General features: G+C 39.4%; 3 protein-coding genes and 1 long non-coding RNA gene across 6 annotated transcripts in view; 2 read left to right on the top strand and 2 right to left on the bottom strand.

Annotated features, from left to right (window-relative positions):
- Nucleotides 1–17,383, top strand: part of LOC144196975 (uncharacterized) — a 40,878-nt gene extending 23,495 nt beyond the window's left edge. For both annotated transcript variants that reach the window (XR_013326443.1, XR_013326442.1), the window contains exons 4-5: nucleotides 12,602–12,655; nucleotides 17,204–17,383. This is a non-coding gene — a long non-coding RNA (uncharacterized LOC144196975). The remainder of the gene's footprint in view (nucleotides 1–12,601; nucleotides 12,656–17,203) is intronic.
- hsd11b1la (hydroxysteroid (11-beta) dehydrogenase 1-like a) lies at nucleotides 11,288–16,900 on the bottom strand. Its single transcript, XM_077717491.1, has 6 exons — nucleotides 16,715–16,900; nucleotides 13,512–13,642; nucleotides 13,244–13,447; nucleotides 13,012–13,105; nucleotides 12,765–12,930; nucleotides 11,288–12,099 (listed from the first exon to the last, which is right to left on the bottom strand). The coding sequence occupies exons 1-6, from the start codon at nucleotides 16,797–16,799 to the stop codon at nucleotides 11,916–11,918; spliced, it is 864 nt and encodes a 287-aa protein (XP_077573617.1). The 5' UTR covers nucleotides 16,800–16,900; the 3' UTR covers nucleotides 11,288–11,915.
- A 307-nt stretch (nucleotides 17,384–17,690) lies between the features above and the next one.
- micos13 (mitochondrial contact site and cristae organizing system subunit 13) lies at nucleotides 17,691–19,242 on the top strand. The gene is made up of 4 exons (XM_077717007.1): nucleotides 17,691–17,857; nucleotides 18,237–18,393; nucleotides 18,623–18,680; nucleotides 18,790–19,242. Exons 1-4 carry the CDS (start codon nucleotides 17,829–17,831, stop codon nucleotides 18,885–18,887), a joined length of 342 nt encoding a protein of 113 aa, XP_077573133.1. The 5' UTR covers nucleotides 17,691–17,828; the 3' UTR covers nucleotides 18,888–19,242.
- A 416-nt stretch (nucleotides 19,243–19,658) lies between these two features.
- On the bottom strand, nucleotides 19,659–22,457 carry LOC144196647 (spindlin-1-like). Of its 2 annotated transcripts, none has more exons than XM_077717006.1 (5): nucleotides 22,143–22,457; nucleotides 21,648–21,693; nucleotides 21,033–21,280; nucleotides 20,667–20,900; nucleotides 19,659–20,581 (listed from the first exon to the last, which is right to left on the bottom strand). In XM_077717006.1, exons 2-5 carry the CDS (start codon nucleotides 21,665–21,667, stop codon nucleotides 20,376–20,378), a joined length of 708 nt encoding a protein of 235 aa, XP_077573132.1. In that variant the 5' UTR covers nucleotides 21,668–21,693; nucleotides 22,143–22,457; the 3' UTR covers nucleotides 19,659–20,375. The 2 variants fall into 2 exon arrangements, with proteins under 2 accessions (XP_077573132.1, XP_077573131.1); XM_077717005.1 differs by having other exon boundaries at nucleotides 22,205–22,457.
- Nucleotides 22,458–22,510: the final 53 nt, after the last annotated feature.

Raw genomic sequence — 22,510 nt, 5'->3', positions numbered from 1 at the left:
CAAGGCTGCAGCTCCATCTGTTCCTTTCACACCAGCTTTATTTCAGCACACTTTGGTAGGTCTTTGATTCAGTCTTTTAACCCCTGAAACTTCATCTTGATTTGGTCACAGTACTGTCTGTTTTTTGGGGGAACTCTAGATATTAGTCTTGGTTCAAAACAATACTTTACCTATTGAAGTCACAGAATTTTAAGTTGATCGAAAAATATTTTTCTGGAGAGGTTTCGTTGAATTACCATCCTGTATGTTTTAGTGGGAGAATTTGACTTTCTCTGGTTAATATGCATTCTGTTTTTGAGCTATTCTGTTGATGCTGGGCAGTTTTGAAGTTGTAACATCACTAATGGGGTTTGAACCTGTTGTGCACAAAGACAATTGGTTATTTTGTTTTATATGGTGACTTTATAAGGTTTGATTTCATGCTACAAAGCTCTGAATGTGATGATCCTGTAGGTTTGAGTCTTCATTTTGCTGTTGATTTTTGATTTCCCAGCCAACATTATTTTTAATTAACTCTAGTCTAGGAGTTTTTTTTTGTTCTTATATCTGCGCTAATTGTTCTAATTTAGGAAAAAATACACCGCATTTACAAATAGATGGCTTTCCTACTGTGTGTGTTCAAGAAGACAGTAATTCAGATACAGTTTTTGCTCACCCATTTCCCCTTGCAAGATCATTGAGGAAGATAGGCTCCCTTGCCTTCCACACTGCTGGGTTGAAGCTGCCGTTTGGAATGCAATCTGCCCACCATCTGCAAGCCTCCACAGCTCTGTTTGATATTCAAACAAACACCTGTCAAAAGACCGTGTCTCATCCCTCACAGGAGTTGGAAATTGGCAAATATTAGAATTTCTTCCTCTCAGCAACAAAAGAAGCCAACGTGGGTTTTATTTTAACCACCTGTGTACGAGTTAAATATAGTCTTTAGTGGAGGACTCAAAGGACCAATTGTACGTTCCACTAAAATGTTCGATGCTAATAAGCCATTCAGTGTGTTCCCTTGTTCAATTGAATGGGTTTTTTTTTCCTACGTTGGATCATTTGGCACTGTTGATTGATTGTGAATGTGCAGTCACGCTGTAGTGCTGCCAGGAGATTTGAGGATATTCTTTGCCTTTTTTGAAAGGGTCTATCCATGTCTCCCTTTCTATATTCTCACTGCCTGCTGATATCCTCGCCACCCTTTTTCTGGCTCCCTTTACTCATACTGAGATGAAGGCGCCTCACTGGGATGGCGGGGCGCTGTTTGGCAACCATCCAGTCCTCACATCTGCCTCACTGCTGTTACTCTCTTTGCATTTCCCCCCCTACATCCCCCTTCAGTTGTCAGACGGCTTGAGGGTCCATCCGGAGCTCTGGAGATCTGCTTTCATGAGCGGCACTGATGGACTCTCACAGAGATGTCCAGCATGAGTGACTAATTGCATAGAGCTATATCTGAAGGCTCTGAGGAATTATTTTATCCCACGCCATTTATAACATTGATATCCTTGGCAATACTGATGCATAGTGGAAAATCCACAAATAATTTTCAGTGGAACCAGCTGTGTTGTTGGTTAAATCTGCAAGAGATTGGGATAGAATGAGGGATGGGTTTCAGGTTAAGGTTTGGGATGGAGACAAAAACTTATATTTAACTTTATATGTAGAAAACACTCAAAGAAGAGAAAACAGTTGGTTTGAAACAACCTAAGTTTTCCCTTGAGAGTGCCTATGGCCCAGGCAGACATCTGTAAAAGACATCTATGGGATTTCAGGTCCCCATCTGTTTGCTTGAGAGGTTTTCACAGTATATATCTTGATCCTCCTGTCAAAGAGGATCCCTGGTGCTCCCTCAGAAAGAACCGTTTTTACGACCGATTTGTCTCTTGCACATTATAAAACAGCATCAGTTATTTATTCGCTGTGAAAAACATTTTCATGTACAGTTTTTCTTACAAATAATAATGTTATGGACTAAGGCCTTTGGACCATGAACTTTGTTTGTGATAGAGTGGAAAACGAAAACTGCTCTCGCAATAGATTGTCTTAATGTGTACGTATTGCCATATTTTCTTGAGTTAGTATCACAAAACTGACTTATTATTGATCTTTCACACAACCTTTTTTTAAGAAAAGGTATACAAAAGTGACAAATTAGGTGTTTGTGAAATGGTGCCGACTATGACTTCTAACAAATCATCTCCAACACCTTATAGGCAAACTTTACTTAGCCTGTGTGTGTTTTACGTATTTGTTAGAAGTATACCTTCAAGTTTTATAACTACACATGTATAATCTGCTAATTTAAATTTTAAAAACAAAGCAATCTCTTTGTGGAAAAAATGCTGGTAAAGCTATGAGTAGTTTATTATAGAGTACTGACTGCTTAGAACCACAACTACCAAGCTATCACAAATTGTAACTCATACTAGAGTTTTGTAGTACTTGATTTTGACGATGTGAAGGCAAATGTAAAAATAGCAACTGGTATTTGGAGAGACAATTGTACCCATACCGCTATCAAAAGACATTCAAGCACCGTTATCATTTTTAACTTAAATATGTACATACATTGATAGAAGAATTCAAACATCCTTGTGACGGAAAAATAACTTTTTGTATTTGGAACTATGAAGAAAACTGTAGAATATTATAGCTGAGTACAGTTTTAGGACAATAAACCAAGTGCTAAGTTTTATGTAAAACTATGGACAGCGCTGAGATTGAGAGAGGTAGACAGTGGGATTGAAAGGTAATAGGAACAAGAAACTGACAATTAGGGACAACTAATTATCAAGTGTTTAGCCAAGCGCATCCCCCCACATTGGTGCCAGCGATTGCACTGCGCTTGAACCTGTCCTGAATGCCAACAGCAGATAATTATAAACCCACGGGGCAGGCCTCCTCTGTAGAAAAAGAGGGTTGGAGCCTTAGTCAAGCTTGAACTCCTGACCTTCTTCACACACCAAGCGTCTGTTGTGGGCTTCGAGAGGTGCAAGATGGGTCACAGCAAGTGAGAGAGGGAGAAAGACAGGGGGGTGGCAGAGGGCCACAAGGGCAGGGGGTCCGGTAGGAGGAAGGGGTGGGAGGAGATGGGTATGGGCCACAGAGTTGGGGGATGGAAAGAGGAGGTAGACATCACGGGGTCAGGTTTTTGTGTGTAAGGTCTCCCGGACAATCAGAGGAGACAGACTTGGCAAATCTTAAGAGAGGAAAACCCCTTTTGTAATGCCTTGGTGGTTATTTCTTCTGACTCTGTCAGAATTCAATATGTGGGGAAATGTAGTCTGCTGTGTTCCTTTGGTGTATATGTAGTGACACGTCTTTGTTAGAGCCTGATCAGCTTTTCAAGTTCTACCAATTTATCTCACATTGTTGAATATAAGCCATCATTAATTATTCAAAGCCCAAAGTCTTAGCAACTTTGAAGTCATGATCGACACTTTTATTGTCCCACTAAGCACTCTTTAACAGAGAGGGATGACTATAGGTATAATATGCTCACGATTTATACTTGTAATGTATGGCTTATCGCAAAATATTTACTGTTTGTTTTCTATCAAATTGTTGCCTAGCATTCAAGGAATTGGAGAGTTTATTATTCTATTAGATTATTTACGTCAATCAAATGTTTTGTGTACTTGTAATTTCATTTGTACTCAAACAAAAATCTGTAATTTTATGTGTTTTGAGAAATAGCAATTATTATTTCGATTTCCATATGCCATATTCCTATATGTCATCAGAGACCACCTCCACCCATCTGGCCTCTTCTGGACTTCCCTCCCACGTACTCGCTTCGCCAAATTGCTCATGATTTAATTGTAATTGGGAACAGATAACGCTCGCTCAGCACACTTTGATCACTAGTGACCTCACTGCTACTCCAATCTGACATACCGGCAATCATTTGTTGGGTGGCTTGGATTTAAGTACCCGGCGAGACATATCGACAGAATCCAACAAAAGCCCTGCAGGGTTTATTTACTACTCTTTGTGATTGTAGGATTTTGTGCGAAGAGCTACTTTATGGCAATATTTCTTGTATTACTGCAATAAACATTGGCGATGGTGAAACTACATAGGTCTGCATTGTAGGGAATTCTGTATGCAAGGTCTTCTGATGTACAGTTGTTGATTTAGACTTGAAACGGAGTACTCGAAATAATTTTGGGTATTGCGCCACATGCCGAAGTCCAAAGACAAATCATTTTCTGGCCACATCTTTGTAGCAGTCTGATCTGATTAATTTTATTCCAAACAATACATAGATTAATAGAATAATGTTATATGTCCATAGCTGATTATTATTATTATTATTATAGAACATGTGTTATTTGTAGTATTTGTTCATTTTTGGACTGATTGTTTGGGGAAAAATACAAAATGTCCACCTCCATCTGAGATCAGGAGATTTGTAAATCCCCTGCAAATTAGCATTTCTGCTCTCCCCTTCTCTTGCTCTTTGAAAGTGCTCTTGCAAGCCAATGGCTACCAGATGGAGAATATTACACATAATCACTTCCATTCATCAGTTCTTTTACTCTCACTACGAGGTGACACTGCCTCACTCTGACATCTCCTCACAATGGACAATTACCGTGCACTCATCAATCACTGCCTGCAAAGAGGTTTGACACCTCAAATCTGGTAGAAATCTTCTTGTTTGATAACCCAAATATCTGCTTTAGGCATACTAGGTACTGTATCCTTCCCTTACTAATGCTATTCTCTTCTATGCAAAGTGTCTGTAATGATTTTTATCTGGTGATGACATTTAGAGTTGGCTGCATACATTAATGGAAAACATTTTGAACCATCGTTTGATACAAATACTCTGTCAGTGGTGTTGGCTGAACATTAAAGGTAGATGCTTGCATCCAACTGTTTGTCTCTGTCAAGCATATGGAAATCTTAAAAAATCAAACGGAGGTTGACATTGTGTAATTGGACCAACAAGCCTACTACTATATTCAACTTTCCATTTTGTGTGCTGTGTTATTGTAAGGGTTGCATTCTTTAAAAAAACAACAACTTTTGGGTGAAATCCGCCAAACTTTTCAACTTCACACTTAATACAGATCATACATTTGGAGTTTTACCAATGCTTTTTCTCCCCCAATTCTACTTTACTAGTATCAATGTAAACAGGGTTAAAAACCTCCTTTGTCATGATCTGAATGATCTCAGCCCATATTCCCTCCCACCCCTCTGATGCTTCTCATCCATCTTTTTTTTCTCTTCCCTAGTCTTCCGTCCATTGCTCATTCCATGACATGAACAATAAAGAACCTTTCTCCATGGCTGACCTACGATTCACCCCAGTGTTCACACCGTCCTAAACCACAGTCAGGCTAATTAGCTAGAGGTAGTAGCTAGTTGCAACATTAAAATGTGGACACAATCCTGAACACTTTCATGCCTTTTGTAAAATCTCTATATGTAAGAATATCACAAGAATATGTGAACATATATTTAAAAAAAACTTCCAAATTTTCTCATGACCCTCTTTTGACATGGCCTCTTCACTGACCTTGACTTGGCTTTGTTGAAAACTTATTGTCGGGGTAGATCAGATTATAAAGCAAAGCGCGGCTTTTCTCCCTTCTCGTTCCATAAGGGGGAGCACCTGTTTCCGAATAAATCTTCAGATAAACTACACATAAAATGTAACTTGATCAAGTGTCAGGCATTACAGAAATTGGATTCCTCGCCCCCTCTTGTTTGAATTCTTCATCTCATGACCCAGAGGTATAAGTTCCCATTTTGTACTCTTCTTATCTTAAGTCAATCCTAGAGCTGTGGATTTAAAGGAAAGACCATAGTCACATGTCCCTGCAGCCACCTTCATCTGTGAAATCCCGCAGATCGCTTTGACCCCGAGGTCTCAAGGTTGAGGTTGGAGGCTCGGCACAGACGGTTTTACTGGGGGAACCATGACCTGTGTCAGGTCATGTCAGCTTCCCTCGCTTAAATGTAAATAAAGCCAGTCTGGCTTGATGGCACAGTAAAAGTTAGGTTCCAGTACTTTGTTGAAGTCAATAGAAGGCATGGAAATAGAAAACAATCTCTCTTGCTTTGTAGAGCAATATTTTAGAGATAATTCAATTTAATAATGACCAGATTAATGTGTAGTATTGTATATTTTTGCGAGTATTCCCCTATTGGAAGACATTTTGATATACATTTAAACATCAATGTGTGCTGACTTTTGAGGACGTAAGGTTTGTTGTGTACACAAAACTGTTTTTCATGTACTTTTAGAAGTTTGAAGTAATACTACGAGAAATTATTTGTATAATTACGAGAATCAATGTTAGTATGTCACTATAATATACTTCTTTTTATATTCACCGGATACTGAATAATTACTTTAATATGTTGAACGTTTATGTTGGGAAATGGTGGCGACTAGTAAAATGGCAGTCATCCATTGTTTGTTCTGCATTACCACGTTGCTCGGAAGCAGCCAGTTTACTACGACAATTCGGCGCTGAGAAAGACGAAAGTCTCGACTCAGTCTCGGAGGTCATAAATTGCCGAGGTGGGCCTAGATTGGGGAAGGAATCAAGTGGCACCAAAAGATCCCTAAAATCATCCAACGGGCTATGTTTCATTCCCAGTTTAACCCACTCACATAATCTCATCGGTTGCTCTTTGATTCGGAGGGGACTCATTTATTGGCAGCAGAAAAACAAGCAAAGCTGAGCCATCAGCCTTGCAAGTGATAAACGACCGGAGCTTTATCCCCCGGATGGGGTCTTCCAGTAGCCGGCAATGCATGTGAATATATGACAACTATTTATTATGATTTGTGTATAGAAGAAATGAGAACATAAACCCTTTTTAACAGGGAAATTAACTACCGTATTTTCACGGCTATAAGGCGCACCGCAATATAAGGCGCACCCTCAATGAATGACTTTTTTCCATATATAAGGCGCACTGTATTATAAGGTGCACTGTATTATATGGCACACTGTCTATTTTGGAGAAAATTTAAGACTTTTAAGTGCGCCTTATAGTGGTGAAAATAAGGTAATTGCTATTGACTTCGAGGTATGAAGCACTCACTACACAGTCACCTCTAGAGCCAGCCATTGTTGATGTTTTGGATTTTTTTGTATAAAATCTTGTAGTGGGGGAGGAGCTATATGATGGAAGATGTTGTAAACTAAGATGGCATCTGCATATTTACCAGTATTGTTTCAGTTCAGGCGTTTGTGTTTTTTTAATATCCGACAGTGGTGGTTTTTCATTTTTGGTTTTCCTGGTTTTTCCATATATAAGGCGCACTGGATTATAAGACGCACTGTCTATTCTGGAGAAAATTTAAGACTTTTAAGTGCGCCTTATAGTCGTGAAAATACGGTATATGAAAGCCTGCTTTATTTTTATTTTTTTTAAATTTGCCAGCCCTGCTCCTCGTTGCCCCGATGCATCGCAGCCCCTCTTATCCTTAAATGAAATTCTTTGGAAAGTCATTTTATATTACCCTTTGACTGTTCATTGAACTGTAAAACCACCCCATTGGAAAGCAAATAAAAGGATAGGAGAGGGGTGAGGAGGGAGGGAGGTAGGGTAAGGAGGAGAATTATAATTCTTTGCAGGCCTTTAGTATTAACCCAAACACCAGAGCTGTCAGCAGTTCAGAGAGGGAGGTGCGAGGGCCAAACATTCAGTGTTAATTGGCACTTTGTAAGCTCTGAGCCGTTCTTTTGTGAGTGAAGTGGAAGCGAGAGTGAGCAGGGGGGTGAAGGAGAGAGTGAGAGGGAGAGAGGGAGCAAGAGAGCTCTTGTTCTTCTGGGTTTGTTGGGCCTTGTTGAGGGTGTTTATGGTTCACTTCTTATCCTTTGTTAATTGGGATCCCCCACCTCCACCTCCACTCCCATGAAACAAAAAAGAAAAACTGAGAATTCGGGCCTGCCTGCCACCCATGTTTGTGGTTACTCTGCCCACCAGTGCAGAGAAAGGGAAATTAGGACCAAAACATCCACTACAGGACTTTTGATGCAATATCACACAGTCACTTTTATACTCGAGTAGCACAAAAATGTTTCAATTGAATGATATTGTTTGACAGTGGATGACATGGTGCATTAGAAGTGAAATGACAATAATAGACTGTGGCTCTGGAGCTGCATGTGGCTCTTTCCGTGCTTCTGCTATGAATTCCAATTAATGTCTGTCCCTCTCGTTCTCTTTGTTTGTCTCTCTCTGTCTCTCTCTGTCTCTCTCTGTCTCTCTCTGTCTCTCTCTGTCTCTCTCTGTCTCTCTCTGTCTCTCTCTGTCTCTCTCTGTCTCTCTCTGTCTCTCTCTGTCTCTCTCTGTCTCGCTCTCTCTCACTCTCTCTCTCTCTCTTTCCCTCCCGTTCTCTCTCTCTCTCTCTCTCTCTCTCTCTCTCTCTCTCTCTCTCTCTCTCTCTCTCTCTCTCTCTCTCGCTCTCTCCCTCTCTCCCTCTCTCCCTCTCTACCTCTCTCCCTCTCTACCTCTCTCTCTCTCTCTCTCTCTCTCGCCTCTCTTTCTCTCTCTAAACCCTTTCTCACTTTTCTCTCTCTCTCTCTCTCTCTCTCTCTCTCTCTCTCTCTCTCTCTCTCTCTCCTGCTCTCTCTCTCCTGCTCTCTCTCTCCTGCTCTCTCTCTCCTGCTCTCTCTCTCCTGCTCTCTCTCTCCTGCTCTCTCTCTCTCTCTCTCTCTCTCTCAATCTCTCTCTCTCTCTCTCTCTTTCCCTCCCTCCCTCTCTCTCCCAATTCCTGCTCTCTCTTTGCATAACTTAATACTTTAGGCAACAATCTTGAACAAGAAGTTTGTTCTTACTAGGTGTTTTCTGTTCCTTTTAATGTCATGATCACGTGTCCAGGATGGCTCTTCTTGCTATGAAGCTGGTGTAAGTGCACTTGAAGGCACCTCTGGCCTCTTTCTGTTTCCATCTCTCACCCCAAGCGACTGATGTAAATAATAATAGCAACGCTAGTGAAAGGACACAGGTGTCAACCATTGTGTCGCTATGAATGGAACTGGGGGAGGAGGTCAGAGGTCACCTCGGCCACCTCTTTACACCCACCGTTTTTTAATCGCACTGACGCTCCCGTTCTGACACACGCACACACACTTCTGCCTTGTCCCTATTGCTCACTCTCGCCTTTTGTTATCATAGCTCAATGTTTTGTGAAAACTTTGCTGAGGTCATGCACAAGCTCGTTATTCAAGAAGATTAACATTCTTTGCAAAATTAATCACTGCGCACAATGGTACAGATCAATGACTATTCTATTCAGCTGAAAGTGTATATTCAATTTTAAGGAAGTAATAACTCTTTTGTTATGTGCTTTTTAGACAACAAAATATTACATATTATTCGTTTTTATGGCAATTGTTGAACTAATTCTGTTGGTTGTTCTGTTGGTCAAATGGTTAACATACCTGTCAACGTTTTACAAGTATTTTATACGTTTTTTTTACCATTTCAAATCATGTACGCCGTACACCGACTTTTGTACGGGGAAAATTTTGAAAAAATCGCCAATATTTATGAAATCCGAGTTACCGCGAGTTTGTATGGTTTTTTGGGGGGTTTGTACGGGGAATAATGATCATTTATAAGGGCAGTTAACGGCAGAGGTTGACAGGTATGTGTTAATTACTTAAATCGCTCATTTAAAGGGATCATGTTTAGTATTCTATAAATATTTGTTATTTTTCGTGACGACTGTCATAGATTGATGACATTAGCAAAATATTTCTGATCAGAGAGAGATGTCTTATGATTTATTGGCAACTAGATGACAGTTGAGTTTGCCTTAAGTCCAATGGGATAGATTGTGGTTCCCTACGACCCTGAACAGAAGACGGAGTTCAGAAAATAGATGACTATATAGTTGTAATAAAGTGTATCATATGTTACATTTTGGAAGTAACTTGACCACGCTGACAGTAACAAGGCCAGCTTCCATCATGTCTTCTGGGACCAACAATAAATGTTTGACGGTAATGTCGGATAGAAACTCATGCAGCAAGTCAAGCTATATTTAAAGCAGATAGTAAATGTAAGTACCTTCCAACCCAATATCAAGATATTTCCTTGTCCCGTCCCTAACAATCTGTAGATCTAGAGATGCTCGAGGAGGGCGACAGGATTTATTACCTTGCATTAGGGACCCTAATCTGTTGCAGGTGTTTCTCAGTCCATGACTGCTCCCCTTCCTTGGGGACATTAAAAGAGCAAGACATGTGTTGTTCTTCTATGCATCTACAGAGAGATTATGCAATTTCTATAATCTGCTCATATCATAAAACGTGGCAAGATAAGGACAAAGAGAAAAAACATTTGCTAACTCTAATCCATCAGTTCTATCCAATGGGATATTGCTACAGTTAAAAAAAACAGCATTTTTTTGCAAAATTCTAGAATCAGATTCCCCTAATTTAAACTAGAAACATCATTGTCACTTATCTTGACAATGACAACTCACAGTGGGTATACAGTAAGAAAACACCCATGTCTACAACTTCTAGGGGCTGTAGGACAGTAAAGCAAAGACCACCAAGATGGATTGAGCCAACAGCTTCACAGGATGCCTGTGGTGCCTTTTGGATGAGGCGAACAAAGGCACAAAAGAAACCCAATGAGAAAGACTCGCTCTGTTGGAAGTCTGTATAATCACTAACCTGGCCCACTTTGGAATGATAGAAAATATTCATAATTTGAGTTGGGTTTCTTCTCTTAGATGTATTTATTGCATTAACATTAAATGCATTGTTTTGGGGGAGAGGACAATGCTTTTGCAGTCCATAAATGTAGGTCTGCAACTCGAGAAATCTTTCAATACCTTGCCACTACCGCCCTCATGTGGTCTTTCAAGACAGATTTGGAAGGCTCTGATTTTTTCAGCTTTTTTTAAAAGGGAGGCCCAGTTCATACACGGGGGTAATTTTAAATTGGTTGCCAGACAATTGCAGGTCAGAATGGGACAAACAACTCAGTATTATTTGTGATAGGAAAGATACAATGACAAACTCGGACAGACTAGAATTTTCTTCCGAGTATGTTTTACTTTTTTTGAGTTATTGAAAATAGCATAATAAAGGATTCTCAGCTGATATGACTTTTCTCATCCATGGGAACAAGAGCTTTAGAAAAAATGATGGATTGATGCAATATATGCATCAATTGAAGAAAGGAATTTGCTACTCAAATGTCCACAAATATTTTCTTAGTCTTTTTTAATATGTACCAATGGCCTTATTTAGTCTTTTTATTGCTAGGAGAGAAAAAAAACTTTCTTTAACATCATCCCAAGGAATGGCCGTGTGGCTTTTTCAGTTTAGCCTTACTTTATTTTTCTATTTAGTCAGTTTTATTTACTGTATACATTGCTGTTTCATAACAGACCCGATCGGAAAGCATACAACATATGCAGTAGGTCTTGAACTAAACTCACACATTAATATACCAAATGAACCCATATGTACAGGCATAACAGTAATTCAATTCTTTTACTGAATCAATTTATCATCTAAACTCATGATCGTTGTCGTCAGTAACAAGAAGCGCTTTTTTTCACAGTGCCTTTCAAGCAGCAAAATACTAAATTAGCACCACATTAGCACAGAGACTCGTTGTCAAAAAAAATATTTGCACCCTTAGGCATTAGATTAAGATAATTTTTCCTGGTTTGAGGTGTGCACAAACTGCCTTTTTGTCAATTGATCATTTAAAAAAAACGTAATTTTCCACATTTTGTGTATAAAGTACGTAGAAAGTAGATGCATATGAGGTCAATGCCAACAACAGTAAAGCCAGTATTTCAAAAAAAGAATCATGAATTTGTATTGATGTACACATGAAATCAAAGACAGTAACGCATAAGAATACAACTTAAATAAAACTTCCTAAACTACCCATGGGAATCAGGGTAGTTGTTGCCCTACATGTCAAGGCCTGTTTTTGTAGGACTTTTGTATTACGTAGTCTCTGGAAGCAGGGAAGAAGTCTCTAACAAGGGTTACAATGTAGGTATACCATGGGTAGAAGAGCTCCCGCTCTTTAGTGGCTGCTGTTTTAATGATATTCAACGCTGCTTCACTGGCAGGGTAGGCTGGTACACTACTGACATCCCTTGGAAACAAAGAAACATTGCGTTTATTCAGGTTAGATCCGAGAATAATGTGAGAATTCAAGCATCTACCGCATATTGCCGGTGAGGCTAAAAGACACGGTTCAGCAAGTCACAAGGTATTTGTCAAAGGATTCTGTTGTTCAGAATGTATGTGAATCTGCAAAGAAATCAGGCTACTACGGTGTCATATAATTAGCTGGTTTTGCTCCATCAGCCTGGAAAATTTACAAAAAAAGACATCTCATGGCACTCTGCTTTCAGTACTACAGTTTTACAACTATTTTACAAGTAAGATTGGGAAAGTTGACAAATTGTTAGAGTTATTAACACAATTCTAATGTTTTAAGTGTGTGTTATCATTACAGCTAGTAATGCATTGAAACTTTTTATCTGAATCTAATAATGTACTACTACTATGTGTACTTTGGTTTGATTGTTTTGTAATTCTTTATTTCGTCTTATATATAAATAATCTAATATTAAGCATGTATTTTTTTGCAGATCTGATCTGAGTTCACCTACAAACTCCTTAGAGGACAGCTATGTAAACAATAAGTAAGTATTATCTAAATTATAAAAGATAGCTGATTAGATTACACTGTAGTGTTGAGTAATCAATTGGGCATTTCCCCAAGAAGTCACCATGGCCTCAATGTAGACTTACTTGACTTTTTCCATGGCTGAGTCAGTGTCAATGAGGCCCAAAGTACATAACGTGATCATGACATTGCTATTCTTCATTGCCAACTCATGAGAAAGAGCTCCAAAGAAACCATTCAAGGCAAATTTAGTTGACGTGTACGGTGCAACGAAGGGACTGGTCACTTTACCTGTTGGGATAGCAACAATGGCAGTGTTTTTAAAAAAATGACAACAGTTAAACATACAAATCCGATTAATTTTTACCCCACCTAGAAGAGATGAAACAACCACAACTGAGCCGTTACTTTTCTCCAGGGAGGGGAGAGCTTTCCAGGTCATATGAGTGTAACTCAAGAAGTTTACCTTTTAAAAGGAGAACAGTATAATATGTAACAATGTCACCATTTCAATTGTTAAGTAACCTAAATTTTGGAGTTTTCAGCTTAGCATTTTGCATGTGAAATGTTCTGTATTACCTTCGATAATAGTTGTTACAATTACCTTCATCAGCCATTCAAGGTGCTCGACATCTCCATCCCACGCGCTGAAGGGGGTTGGTCCAATATGGTTGAGAACTAAGTAGTCCAGACCTCCAAGCTGGTCCAAAGCAAAATCTACCACCCTCTCGTGGTCCGAGTTAATGCCCATATCTGCTGCTATGTACAGGGCTTTCTGAGCCCCCAATCCCAGGCACTTTTCTGCCACCTAGAGGGAACATGTTGAAGGTTGACAGACTGAAATTGACCCTCTTTAAATAACTTTCACCAACCTTCTTTAAAACTTGTTCCCTCCTTGCTGTAATGACAATCTGGGCACCAAACTTGGCGTAGTGATAGGCCATTTGTTCACCAATACCGGTGCTAGCCCCAGTCAGCAAGACCTTGGCACCTCGAAGAGATTCTGAAAGAAAAGACAATAAACCGTTTCTGTCAAAACCGCTTATCCTCAAAAGGGTTGCAGGGGGTTCTGGAGCCTATCCTAGCTGAGTACGGGCAATAGATGAGAGAAACCTGGAATCGGTGGAAAGCCAATCGCAGGGCAAAAGGAGACTGACAATCATTGACACTCTCATTCATACCCAAGGTCAATTTAGAGTGTTCAATTAGCCTACCCTGCATGTTTTTTGGGTTGTGGGAAGAAACTGGAGTACCCGGAGAAAACCCACACAAGCCTAAGGAATACAGGCAAACTCTACAAAGTGGCAACCGATCTGTGATCGAACCCTCGACCCCAGAACTGTGAGTCCGACGCACAAAACACTCCTCTGTATTCATGTATTCATGTTTACATACCATAATAAAATGCTCAATGATTTTGCTTTGTAAACTAAAATCTGCAGAAAAAACTTAAGTTCATATTCAGACGAAATAAGTAGGGCTGTTTTAAAAAAAAAAGAAAAAAAATCTGAAATATAAAATGTCACAACATTGTAGTACCGTAGTGGCTAAGCAATTAGTAGTTTTGCTCTAGGATTCCAAGAAAGTATGCAAGACTAATGCCTAAATGGATTTTCTCCGGCTTGACCCCAAAGCTCAACAAATATGCAAGTTAAGACTCTAAAAATGTCAACTAGTGTAACTATGGTCTGGAAATTTGTGGTGACCATTTCTCGGTGTAATCTGCTAATCAGATGTGATCTTTCAGTGCTGTTAATGCCAGCATTTGGTGTGACTTGAAAAATACTTGACCTAGCTAACTACTACACAGCAGGATGAGAGAAATATATAAACAAGCTGTCGCATGGGATAAGATAACAACTTTGTCTATAAAACTTACAAAGCAGGTTGCCGCTCGTTACGGAAGGCTATTATCGTACCTCCATGTCATTGTAAACAGTTTCTGATTAAGAGGTTGCTCAATATTTCACATAAGATGTTCGAAGTAGGCTTAACCAGTTAAAGAAAAGTGCCATACGTTTAAAAAAACATTAAATAGACATTATTTACACCTATTTAACTGCATTACATATATAACTCTTGGTGCTTAGCCAATGTTGATGATGGTATAATTTAGTAAGTAGAAGTATGGCAAACTTCTCCCCGTCTGTGTTGCAGCACTACTAATGTCACAACAATTTGTCTTGGGCAAAGGTCATAAGAATGGTTGTTAGTCACAAATATTTAGACTTTTTAGGGCAGCATATGCAAAGAAAGCCAAGACTTAATGATGAAACTAGGTGATTATAGGGTAGGTTTAGATTGCAGATCTCCTGATGTAGATGTCAAGAGTTGACATGTCAAGTTGAAGGAGAGACATTGTTTTTTAATTTAACATGTGAACAGGTTCTATTGCATATCATTCCAAAGTGGGCAAGAATAATACATGTTATGGTTGTGGGTTAAAGTGCATCAGTTTTTGTGGTGTTTGAATTTATTAAGGAGGATGATGCCAAACAACATGGTATTGCTTAATCACATATTTGCTTATTCATGGGAGACCTTTTTAAAATTAGTGGAACCTATTAGCTTTAAAAGAAAATCCTTTTTTAATTAGAATAATTTATCTGTGAGTACAAGAAAGCAATGACTTGTCACATAAGGTTTTTCTTTGTAATGAACGAGCTAGAAATCTCATTTTGTTCTGTTAGAATGTATTCTGTTTTATTAAAGTTGTGGAAAAACACATTTTAAATAAATGCTCTATGGTTAGAGTCACAAGCATGGTAAATAATATGATTATACAGTCATTTAGCACATCTCCATCCAAATTCTCCTGTAGGGAAAAATGTTCAAATTGTGCAAATGTGACACAGTGTTTAACTGTTCTTCAAACACACATGCTTTTGAGTAAGTAGTAGTACTATGTGGCTTCCTTTTCGCTGGAACCCCAAGGAGGGTGATGTACAGTAATTAGTACTGGAAAGGAGCAGTATACAACCATTTAAGTACATTATTAAACATCCTTGTGTACGAATGTACTCTAGCAAATTAATGTAATTTATCATACAATAATGTTTTCAAAGACTATACATTGAAAAATATTATACACCTCAAGAGTAGTTTTTTATTCTATTGAAAAATGTTTATTGCTAAATACATTAGATTTCAAGTCTCTCATCTCATTTCATGAACCGCTTTATCCTCATTAGGGTTACGGGGGGTGCTGGAGCCAATCCCAGCTGTCTCCGGGCCAGAGGCAGGGGACACCCTTTTCTGATATTTTTCTAGTGATGTTGCAGTGTAAACTTTATGTGCACGCTATAATTCCAAAGGACATGTTTGGTGCAAACACAACACTACCAATCACCAAAAGTAAACAAAAGATTGAATCATACTCGTATGGCATAGCACCATTCTTTTGGATTGTTTATCTGGAGCTGGAATTGAATAATACATCATAATTAAATAATTCATAGGGATGAGTATGAGAGCTAATGTGCACATTATTAGCTGAGATAGGCTCCAGCACCCCCACAACCCTTGCAAGGATAAGTGGAAGATTAAATAAATGAATGAATTAACCAATATAGTGTAGTTAATTTTCAACTTAAGCACATCCACCCCTATTTACCGCCAAAATAACTTCTTATAATATACTTTTTAGACCTTGTTAAGCAATGACTTTTCCAGATATGGCTTTACAAAGAAAGCCAACAATTAAAAACGTTTTTTGGCCAAATAATCATGGTTCCCAAACATGCCACAACATTTTAACAGTAAAAAACACACGTTTATTTCTAAGTTTAAAAAAGAAAGGAGTGTATTGCAACAAGAGATCCCTTCTATTGCAATAGTATATTATTTCTTGCAATGGGACTGCAAAATTAAGAATTGAACAACACGTAGTTGTAAATGCTGCTTTCTTTTGTTCCTTTCCAAAATAAAATGTTTCATAGATAATCAAAAGATTTAACTTCTTGTACTTTTAGTGAATGATTATGCCCTTACCGATCGCAATCTTTGTAAAGGCCGTCACGTTTTATTCTAGTTTAACAAAATAGTTTAAAATGAGTGCGAAAGAGGATCATCTTACCCGCATTGAATGTAGGCGCGCTCCACTTGACAGCAAGCAAAGCCACCGCAACACTTGCGATCAGGACTTTGGTCAACGTTTTCATATTGTAAACTAATTGTAATTTAGATTAAGTCACTAAGTAACGATACGTAGCTCCCCCAATGCACTTGCATAAGAAGTGACCAGTAAATCCACAGTTGACTTTTATCTGAGCCCTCCCCTCTTGGCATGCGCAAAAGAGGGTGTGTTGTGAAAGTTAATTGGAAATGCATTTGTGGGTTGTTTTTTTTTTCCATTATGAAAACTCGTTCGTCAACTTGAGGAAGAAATATTTTAAGATAAGCGTTTGCCCTTGTTGACACGGTTGGGTTTGTAGAAGTTAATTCGCATGCCAGCATTTGTCTTAGTTGGTTGTTGTTGTTTTCACGTCAAAGCTTGAGTTTAGGATAATGGGGTAGAGGGAAATGATGGAATTTAAAATTGTTGTACGTGTTTTTACATTTACAGTGAGGAGATGGAGGGCATTTGAGTTGAAGTGTTGTGCTGTGTGAAAAGACGCGCTGACTTCGTGCGACACAAAGTGACGTAAAAATACCACCCGAGCGCCTCCCGCAATACGATTGGCTGCAGGACGAGCGCAACGGCAACCTGTTTGGCTGATGCACATGGTAGGTGACGCCCTTCTGTTTTGAAGCAGACGTTCATTTTCTGAACTGCTTATCCTCACAAGGGTCGCGGGGGGTGCTGGATCATATCCCAGCTATATATGGGCACTAGGCAGGGGAGAGACTGAATCGGTGGCCAGCCAGTCACAGGGCTGGCGTTTTTAATCTAAAGCACTTGAAAACACTGCGGTTGATTTTATTATATATTATTACAAATAGAGGAAATATATAATTTAGTTTACAAATGGCAATATAAAGTATGCCCGACTATCGACCTTTTTTTAAAAAAAGGATGACGTGTTGAAGGTTTACGACACTTGCCGTCAACCTTAACGTTGAAGGAAGCTTTATTGACAATACGGAATTGACAAACTGGGTGTCCTTCATTCAACATATAGTCTTGTTTTAGAGTGCTCCTTAAACTCAACAATCGGCGATTTAAAAAAGAAAACGCTCTTTTGTGGACCATGGCAGCAAAGATTTTCCCTGTCATCAAGTAAGTGTTTCACTTATTTTCTTAGCACTTTAGAGGTATGCTATACTGAGAAGTAAGATTGCAACCGGCTAACCTGTTTTAGCAAACAAGGCTATCTTGAACTCTTTCCCAGATAGTCAAACTATTAAAACGATACAATTAACAACATTTTTATGAATATTATTTATCTTATGGTTTCCATTTTGTTTCGTTAATTAACCAACGTATATTATTAATGATTTAATGTTCGACAGCTTTCAGTAATAAGCTAAATACGGTAGAACATTACATTAGACTACATCACATCTAAATAGATCTGTAGTATTAGATTACTTGAGGGGATTTTATTTGACAAGTTCGATAAAGAGGTTTGGTTGGTTTTCCTCCATTCACTTTCCAGACTGGCCACAAAAGTGACGATTGCAGGAGGAGCTCTTTACGTGGCTTATGACTCCGGGTTACTTAGCACCAGCGAGCAGGGATTTGAGGCTCTGGAACGGGCCAGAACTGCCATACCGCCCGCTTTGGAAGAGTGGATGAAGTACTTTGGACTGCAGGTACAGTACAAGTAATAACCTAATAACGACTGATGGATTAAGTACCACTCCCCAAAATGTACCCTTAAAATTATCAGATGATCTAAACAACTCAATTCAATAACCCACGCTAACAAGTTAAGTTGTATTTTTTTTAATTCATCAATTCAATTTCATAAAATTAATGCCTTTGCTTCCATTAAAATGAGCAAAATAAAATTTTAATGTCACGATGCGACTGTCTCCTCAGGCCAAGCTTCCAACATTACCCAAGGTTGAATTCTCTCCAGTAATGGCCTGGAATTCGGGTGAGCAAAAAAACCAGAGTATTAAAAAATCACAATAATGTGGTACAGTGACTTTTAAGGCTTTATTTCATAGTTTTTTTGTTGATACTACGGTTGACTTTTTTTGCAGGGGTCCGATATTCCATTTCAGCTTTGTCGGAGGCCCCAAGAAAAGCAAGTGAATATTCCACTCGGAGCTTGCAATACATAAAAGACCTCACCAAGTGAACACCAACATCTCTGGGGACAAACAGGTTATTGTTAATAAGATTCTTTATCACTTTGCACTTGACTGACATGTCCTCAAGTTATCACCTATTGAGCACGGGTGGGGAACATGTGGAAGATAAGCTTATTTCGTCCACCATACAAAGAATAATGGGAGACAAGCTGTTAGAAAAAAAGCTAAAGAATGCTCAAATTTGAAGTTCTATGTATATTGTCATATGGTGCACTTGGAAAATAGTTCCCTGCATATATTCAATAGGATAGATGTCCACTAAGTTGTTCACCTCAAGGGAAGTTGTGGTATTATACGTAATGCAATCTTATAAAGTTTTTAAATAAACAACTTCTAAGTTTGTGTGCATTCTACCACTTATTATATTTTCATCTGGCTGGCATTTGTTAATTTAGCAGTTTATTATCTATTTCCCAACTCTAGGTTTTGAACACCCTTAGTTGAAAGTTTTGAAGAAAAAAAAATAAACAACACTGGGGTAGATTTAAAAATCACAAATACAATCAAGATTTGATGTGAGCTATTTGTTTATTCGGATGAAATATTCACATCGATTTTACACAACTTGTAAGCATTAAATACTGAAAGTGCTGCAATATTTTTGTCTCACTCTTACCATCATTCCTTTAAATGAAGCATATTATTGAATGGGTTGGGGTGGGACTATTCTAGGCATGTAAACGTACAATAAAGTGCTCCCGACAATATCAACAGATATGATACAACCATTGGCTGATTTTGTAATGATGGTTTTCCCCCCCCCCTCCACTGCATTATTTTTTCCACTGCCAACAAACACCGGGACACACTTGACTGTAAGCTTGTTTGGAAATTTCCTAGTGAAAAGACATAATCGCAAGACAAATAGAAGCCTGCTTACATGGTGAAATCCAAGACAGCAGAGGAACGTTTTATTCAGTGGGGCCATTAGGGCAAATATATTGTAAGTATTTGCATTTTAAGCAATCTTATCCATATGTATGTGTTTCTTCTATTGTTCCCCAATCTCTGCTCTAAAATATGTACAGTTTAGCGAAAATAAAGAGCCTGAAGGCACTTAACCCCCCACTAAGAGAAGTTGTTGGGTATCAAGCAAATGCCATACTTTGCACTCTGGTTAAAAGAACATAATTGCGTCCTGCATTAATGACATTATTAAAAAGCCAATATAGGCTAATCACTAAATTTCTTATAAAGCACTTGTGCAATATAGTCCACTCATCCCAACCAGTAATTGTCTAGACTCGCTTTTAGTCCCCTTAATGCCAACAGGTAGTGTCACCAAACTTTGTTTTATCAGCAAATAGAAATATGGTGTTTTTGACATGGAAATGCTGTAGTAGAGCAAACGCTACTGTTGGTGCTGTGCAAACAAAGAAAAACATCTAAAATGAATTAGAATGCGCCTATTCTTCAAATAAGAACTCAGAAGGATGAGCGAAGGAGAGAGATAAAAGGGACAGTGTCGTCCTCCTTTAGGTGGTTTTGACCAGGTCATAGACGTGGATGTGAAAGTCATCATCATATTTGATGTAGTAAACCGAAGGTTTGGCAGGGACCTGGTAGATGACCAGACCGGTCCTCTTGATGCCTTTGTCAGTCACATACTCCACTTGTTTACCCACCAGGCTTTCAGTCTCTTCACCAGGTTTCCTATCGGCGGGCAGCAGGTGTTTGTTTTCTGAACAAAATGGAAGACGAGAGAAGTTTAAATGAAGGTAAGTTGAGATTTTTGAAAGTATGTATATTAACTAGCCTTGACATACCCGCTTCAGGCAGAATCCTAAGATCTCCATCGGCGTAATCATCCCACAGTTGGTACATGTAGAGAACCGGGTCCTTTTCATAAGTGATATAATACCAGTTGGTCATAATCGGGGCTCTGGAGAGCACCATCCCTCGCCATTCATTCTTCTCGCCATCCTCTTTTTCAAAGAGATGCTCCACAGCTTTGCCTACCAACTCCTCCGCCCCTGAGGGGATCTTAATTCGGTTGTTTACTGGAAACAAAGATGAGAAATCTCCCAATTAACTTCAAGGGACTACCACAGCGATAATACAATACACACATAAAATCGGTGAATTGACAGGAATGTTCGTGAATAGGAAGAAACTGATTTTTATTGACATACCGACACTTTCTGAGAGGACTTGCAGGTTGGACACTCGGTCATCTTTGAACAGCTCGATGCCGTAGACGCAATCGAAGCCATCGTACTTAACCATGAAGAGCGATGGGTTGACGCTGAGTCTGTCTAGCACAGTGCCTTTCCATTTGCTTTGGTTGCCCTTCTCGCGCCAGTTGTGTTGAATGCGTACACCCAATATGCAGTTGGGGTCTGGGCTACTGGCGTCACTCAGTTCTCCGATGCTTCGTTTCCTGCCAAGTCTCAGTGTGTTAAGTGTGTTTGTTTGAAGATTGGTCATATTTTGTCCAACATTCTCTAGTCAAATTGCATGAAAGCATAATATACACTTCTTTGTATTCTTATTCTTAATTTTGATTAGTTTTGGGAGTTTAAATTTGGCCCGCATGCCAAATTTGGACACCCTTGTCATCAAGGTGTGCTGCTATAGCCATTATCTGATGTAGGGTAGATGTACATTCAACAATGCATTTAGTTAACCTTTTTTAGCAGAATAATAATTTCTTATTGACTAAGCATTGCTTGGTTATTACAATTGGGAGAAATTTGGACACCTTTACCTTGCACCATTGTAATGTAAAATACTTATCATGAACATACCTGCCTCTTTTCTTCGACATGCCTCCACAAGATCGAAGGTTACAGTCTAAAAGCAAAAGAGTCAGTATTTCCAGTCAGTAAGTGACAAAGTATGTAAAACATTTTCCAAAACAACTTGTGCCAAATTGCGCCAACGACTGACGTCTTTGCCGTGCGCGGAGATTGACATTGCACCTCAGCCAATGGCATCACAGCCCCCAGAGCTACTTCCGGTGTATTTACGTTGCCTAAACTGCGTCGCCAGCAATGGAAGGGGTTATATGTCTGTCTGTATGTGGGCGTGTGGTCTGCGGGTGACACTGTCTGACACGGCTAATTGGGAGTTAGCTCACAGCCGCTAAGTAACACTAGTTTGGAAGTAACGCGCCCCTGTTCAGATCACCAGCCGTGTCGAACGACAGCTTGTGTTGGCAAAATGACACGATCTAGCATAAAAAAGGCGAAAAATACGTGTTAATTGTGACGAAACGAAAGCTATCGAAGGGACCAACACACCTGTGCTGGCCTACGTCCAACATATAAGGTCATAGTAGTTTGAATCTGTCATGCCACCGTACCAGTTTCCCCTCGCTTGTCCGAGCGTCACCTCAATGCAGACGTTCCGGGGGGGGAGGCAAGGGAAGGGGGCGGCAAGAAGCTACATCCGCTCCTTCGAAGTTCCACAGACTGGCTAGATGCCGGCGAGATTTATGGCCGCTTTCACCTGCGCCCAAATTTCATATCGGTTTCGGTCCTCTACCAAGAAAATGCCGCTCCATACGGAACCAGGCTTGGGAAATCTCGCGAAAGCTGCGTGGAAAATGGAACTCCGTTTCCCAGCATGCCTTGCGGTCATGAACAGCCTGAGAAGACGTGGGTGTACA

Source organism: Stigmatopora nigra, chromosome 5 (genome assembly GCF_051989575.1).
Source record: "Stigmatopora nigra isolate UIUO_SnigA chromosome 5, RoL_Snig_1.1, whole genome shotgun sequence".
Classification (NCBI taxonomy): domain Eukaryota; kingdom Metazoa; phylum Chordata; class Actinopteri; order Syngnathiformes; family Syngnathidae; genus Stigmatopora; species Stigmatopora nigra.
This window is presented reverse-complemented; position numbering and strand designations above follow the sequence as displayed.

Excerpts from the sequence above, each read along its gene's own strand:
- hsd11b1la (XM_077717491.1), bottom strand. The coding sequence starts at position 16,799 with ATGAAAACGTTGACCAAAGTCCTGATCGCAAGTGTTGCGGTGGCTTTG. Across the intron at positions 13,643-16,714 it reads CGCGCCTACATTCAATGCGG|AATCTCTTCGAGGTGCCAAG; the intron begins GTAAGATGATCC and ends CTTTTCTTTCAG. Across the intron at positions 12,931-13,011 it reads GGTTGTTTCATCTCTTCTAG|GTAAAGTGACCAGTCCCTTC; the intron begins GTGGGGTAAAAA and ends CTATCCCAACAG.
- micos13 (XM_077717007.1), top strand. The coding sequence starts at position 17,829 with ATGGCAGCAAAGATTTTCCCTGTCATCAA. Across the intron at positions 18,394-18,622 it reads TGAAGTACTTTGGACTGCAG|GCCAAGCTTCCAACATTACC; the intron begins GTACAGTACAAG and ends CTGTCTCCTCAG. Across the intron at positions 18,681-18,789 it reads AGTAATGGCCTGGAATTCGG|GGGTCCGATATTCCATTTCA; the intron begins GTGAGCAAAAAA and ends CTTTTTTTGCAG.
- LOC144196647 (XM_077717006.1), bottom strand. The coding sequence starts at position 21,667 with ATGTCGAAGAAAAGAGGCAG. Across the intron at positions 20,901-21,032 it reads AGTCCTCTCAGAAAGTGTCG|TAAACAACCGAATTAAGATC; the intron begins GTATGTCAATAA and ends CTTTGTTTCCAG. Across the intron at positions 20,582-20,666 it reads TAGGATTCTGCCTGAAGCGG|AAAACAAACACCTGCTGCCC; the intron begins GTATGTCAAGGC and ends CATTTTGTTCAG.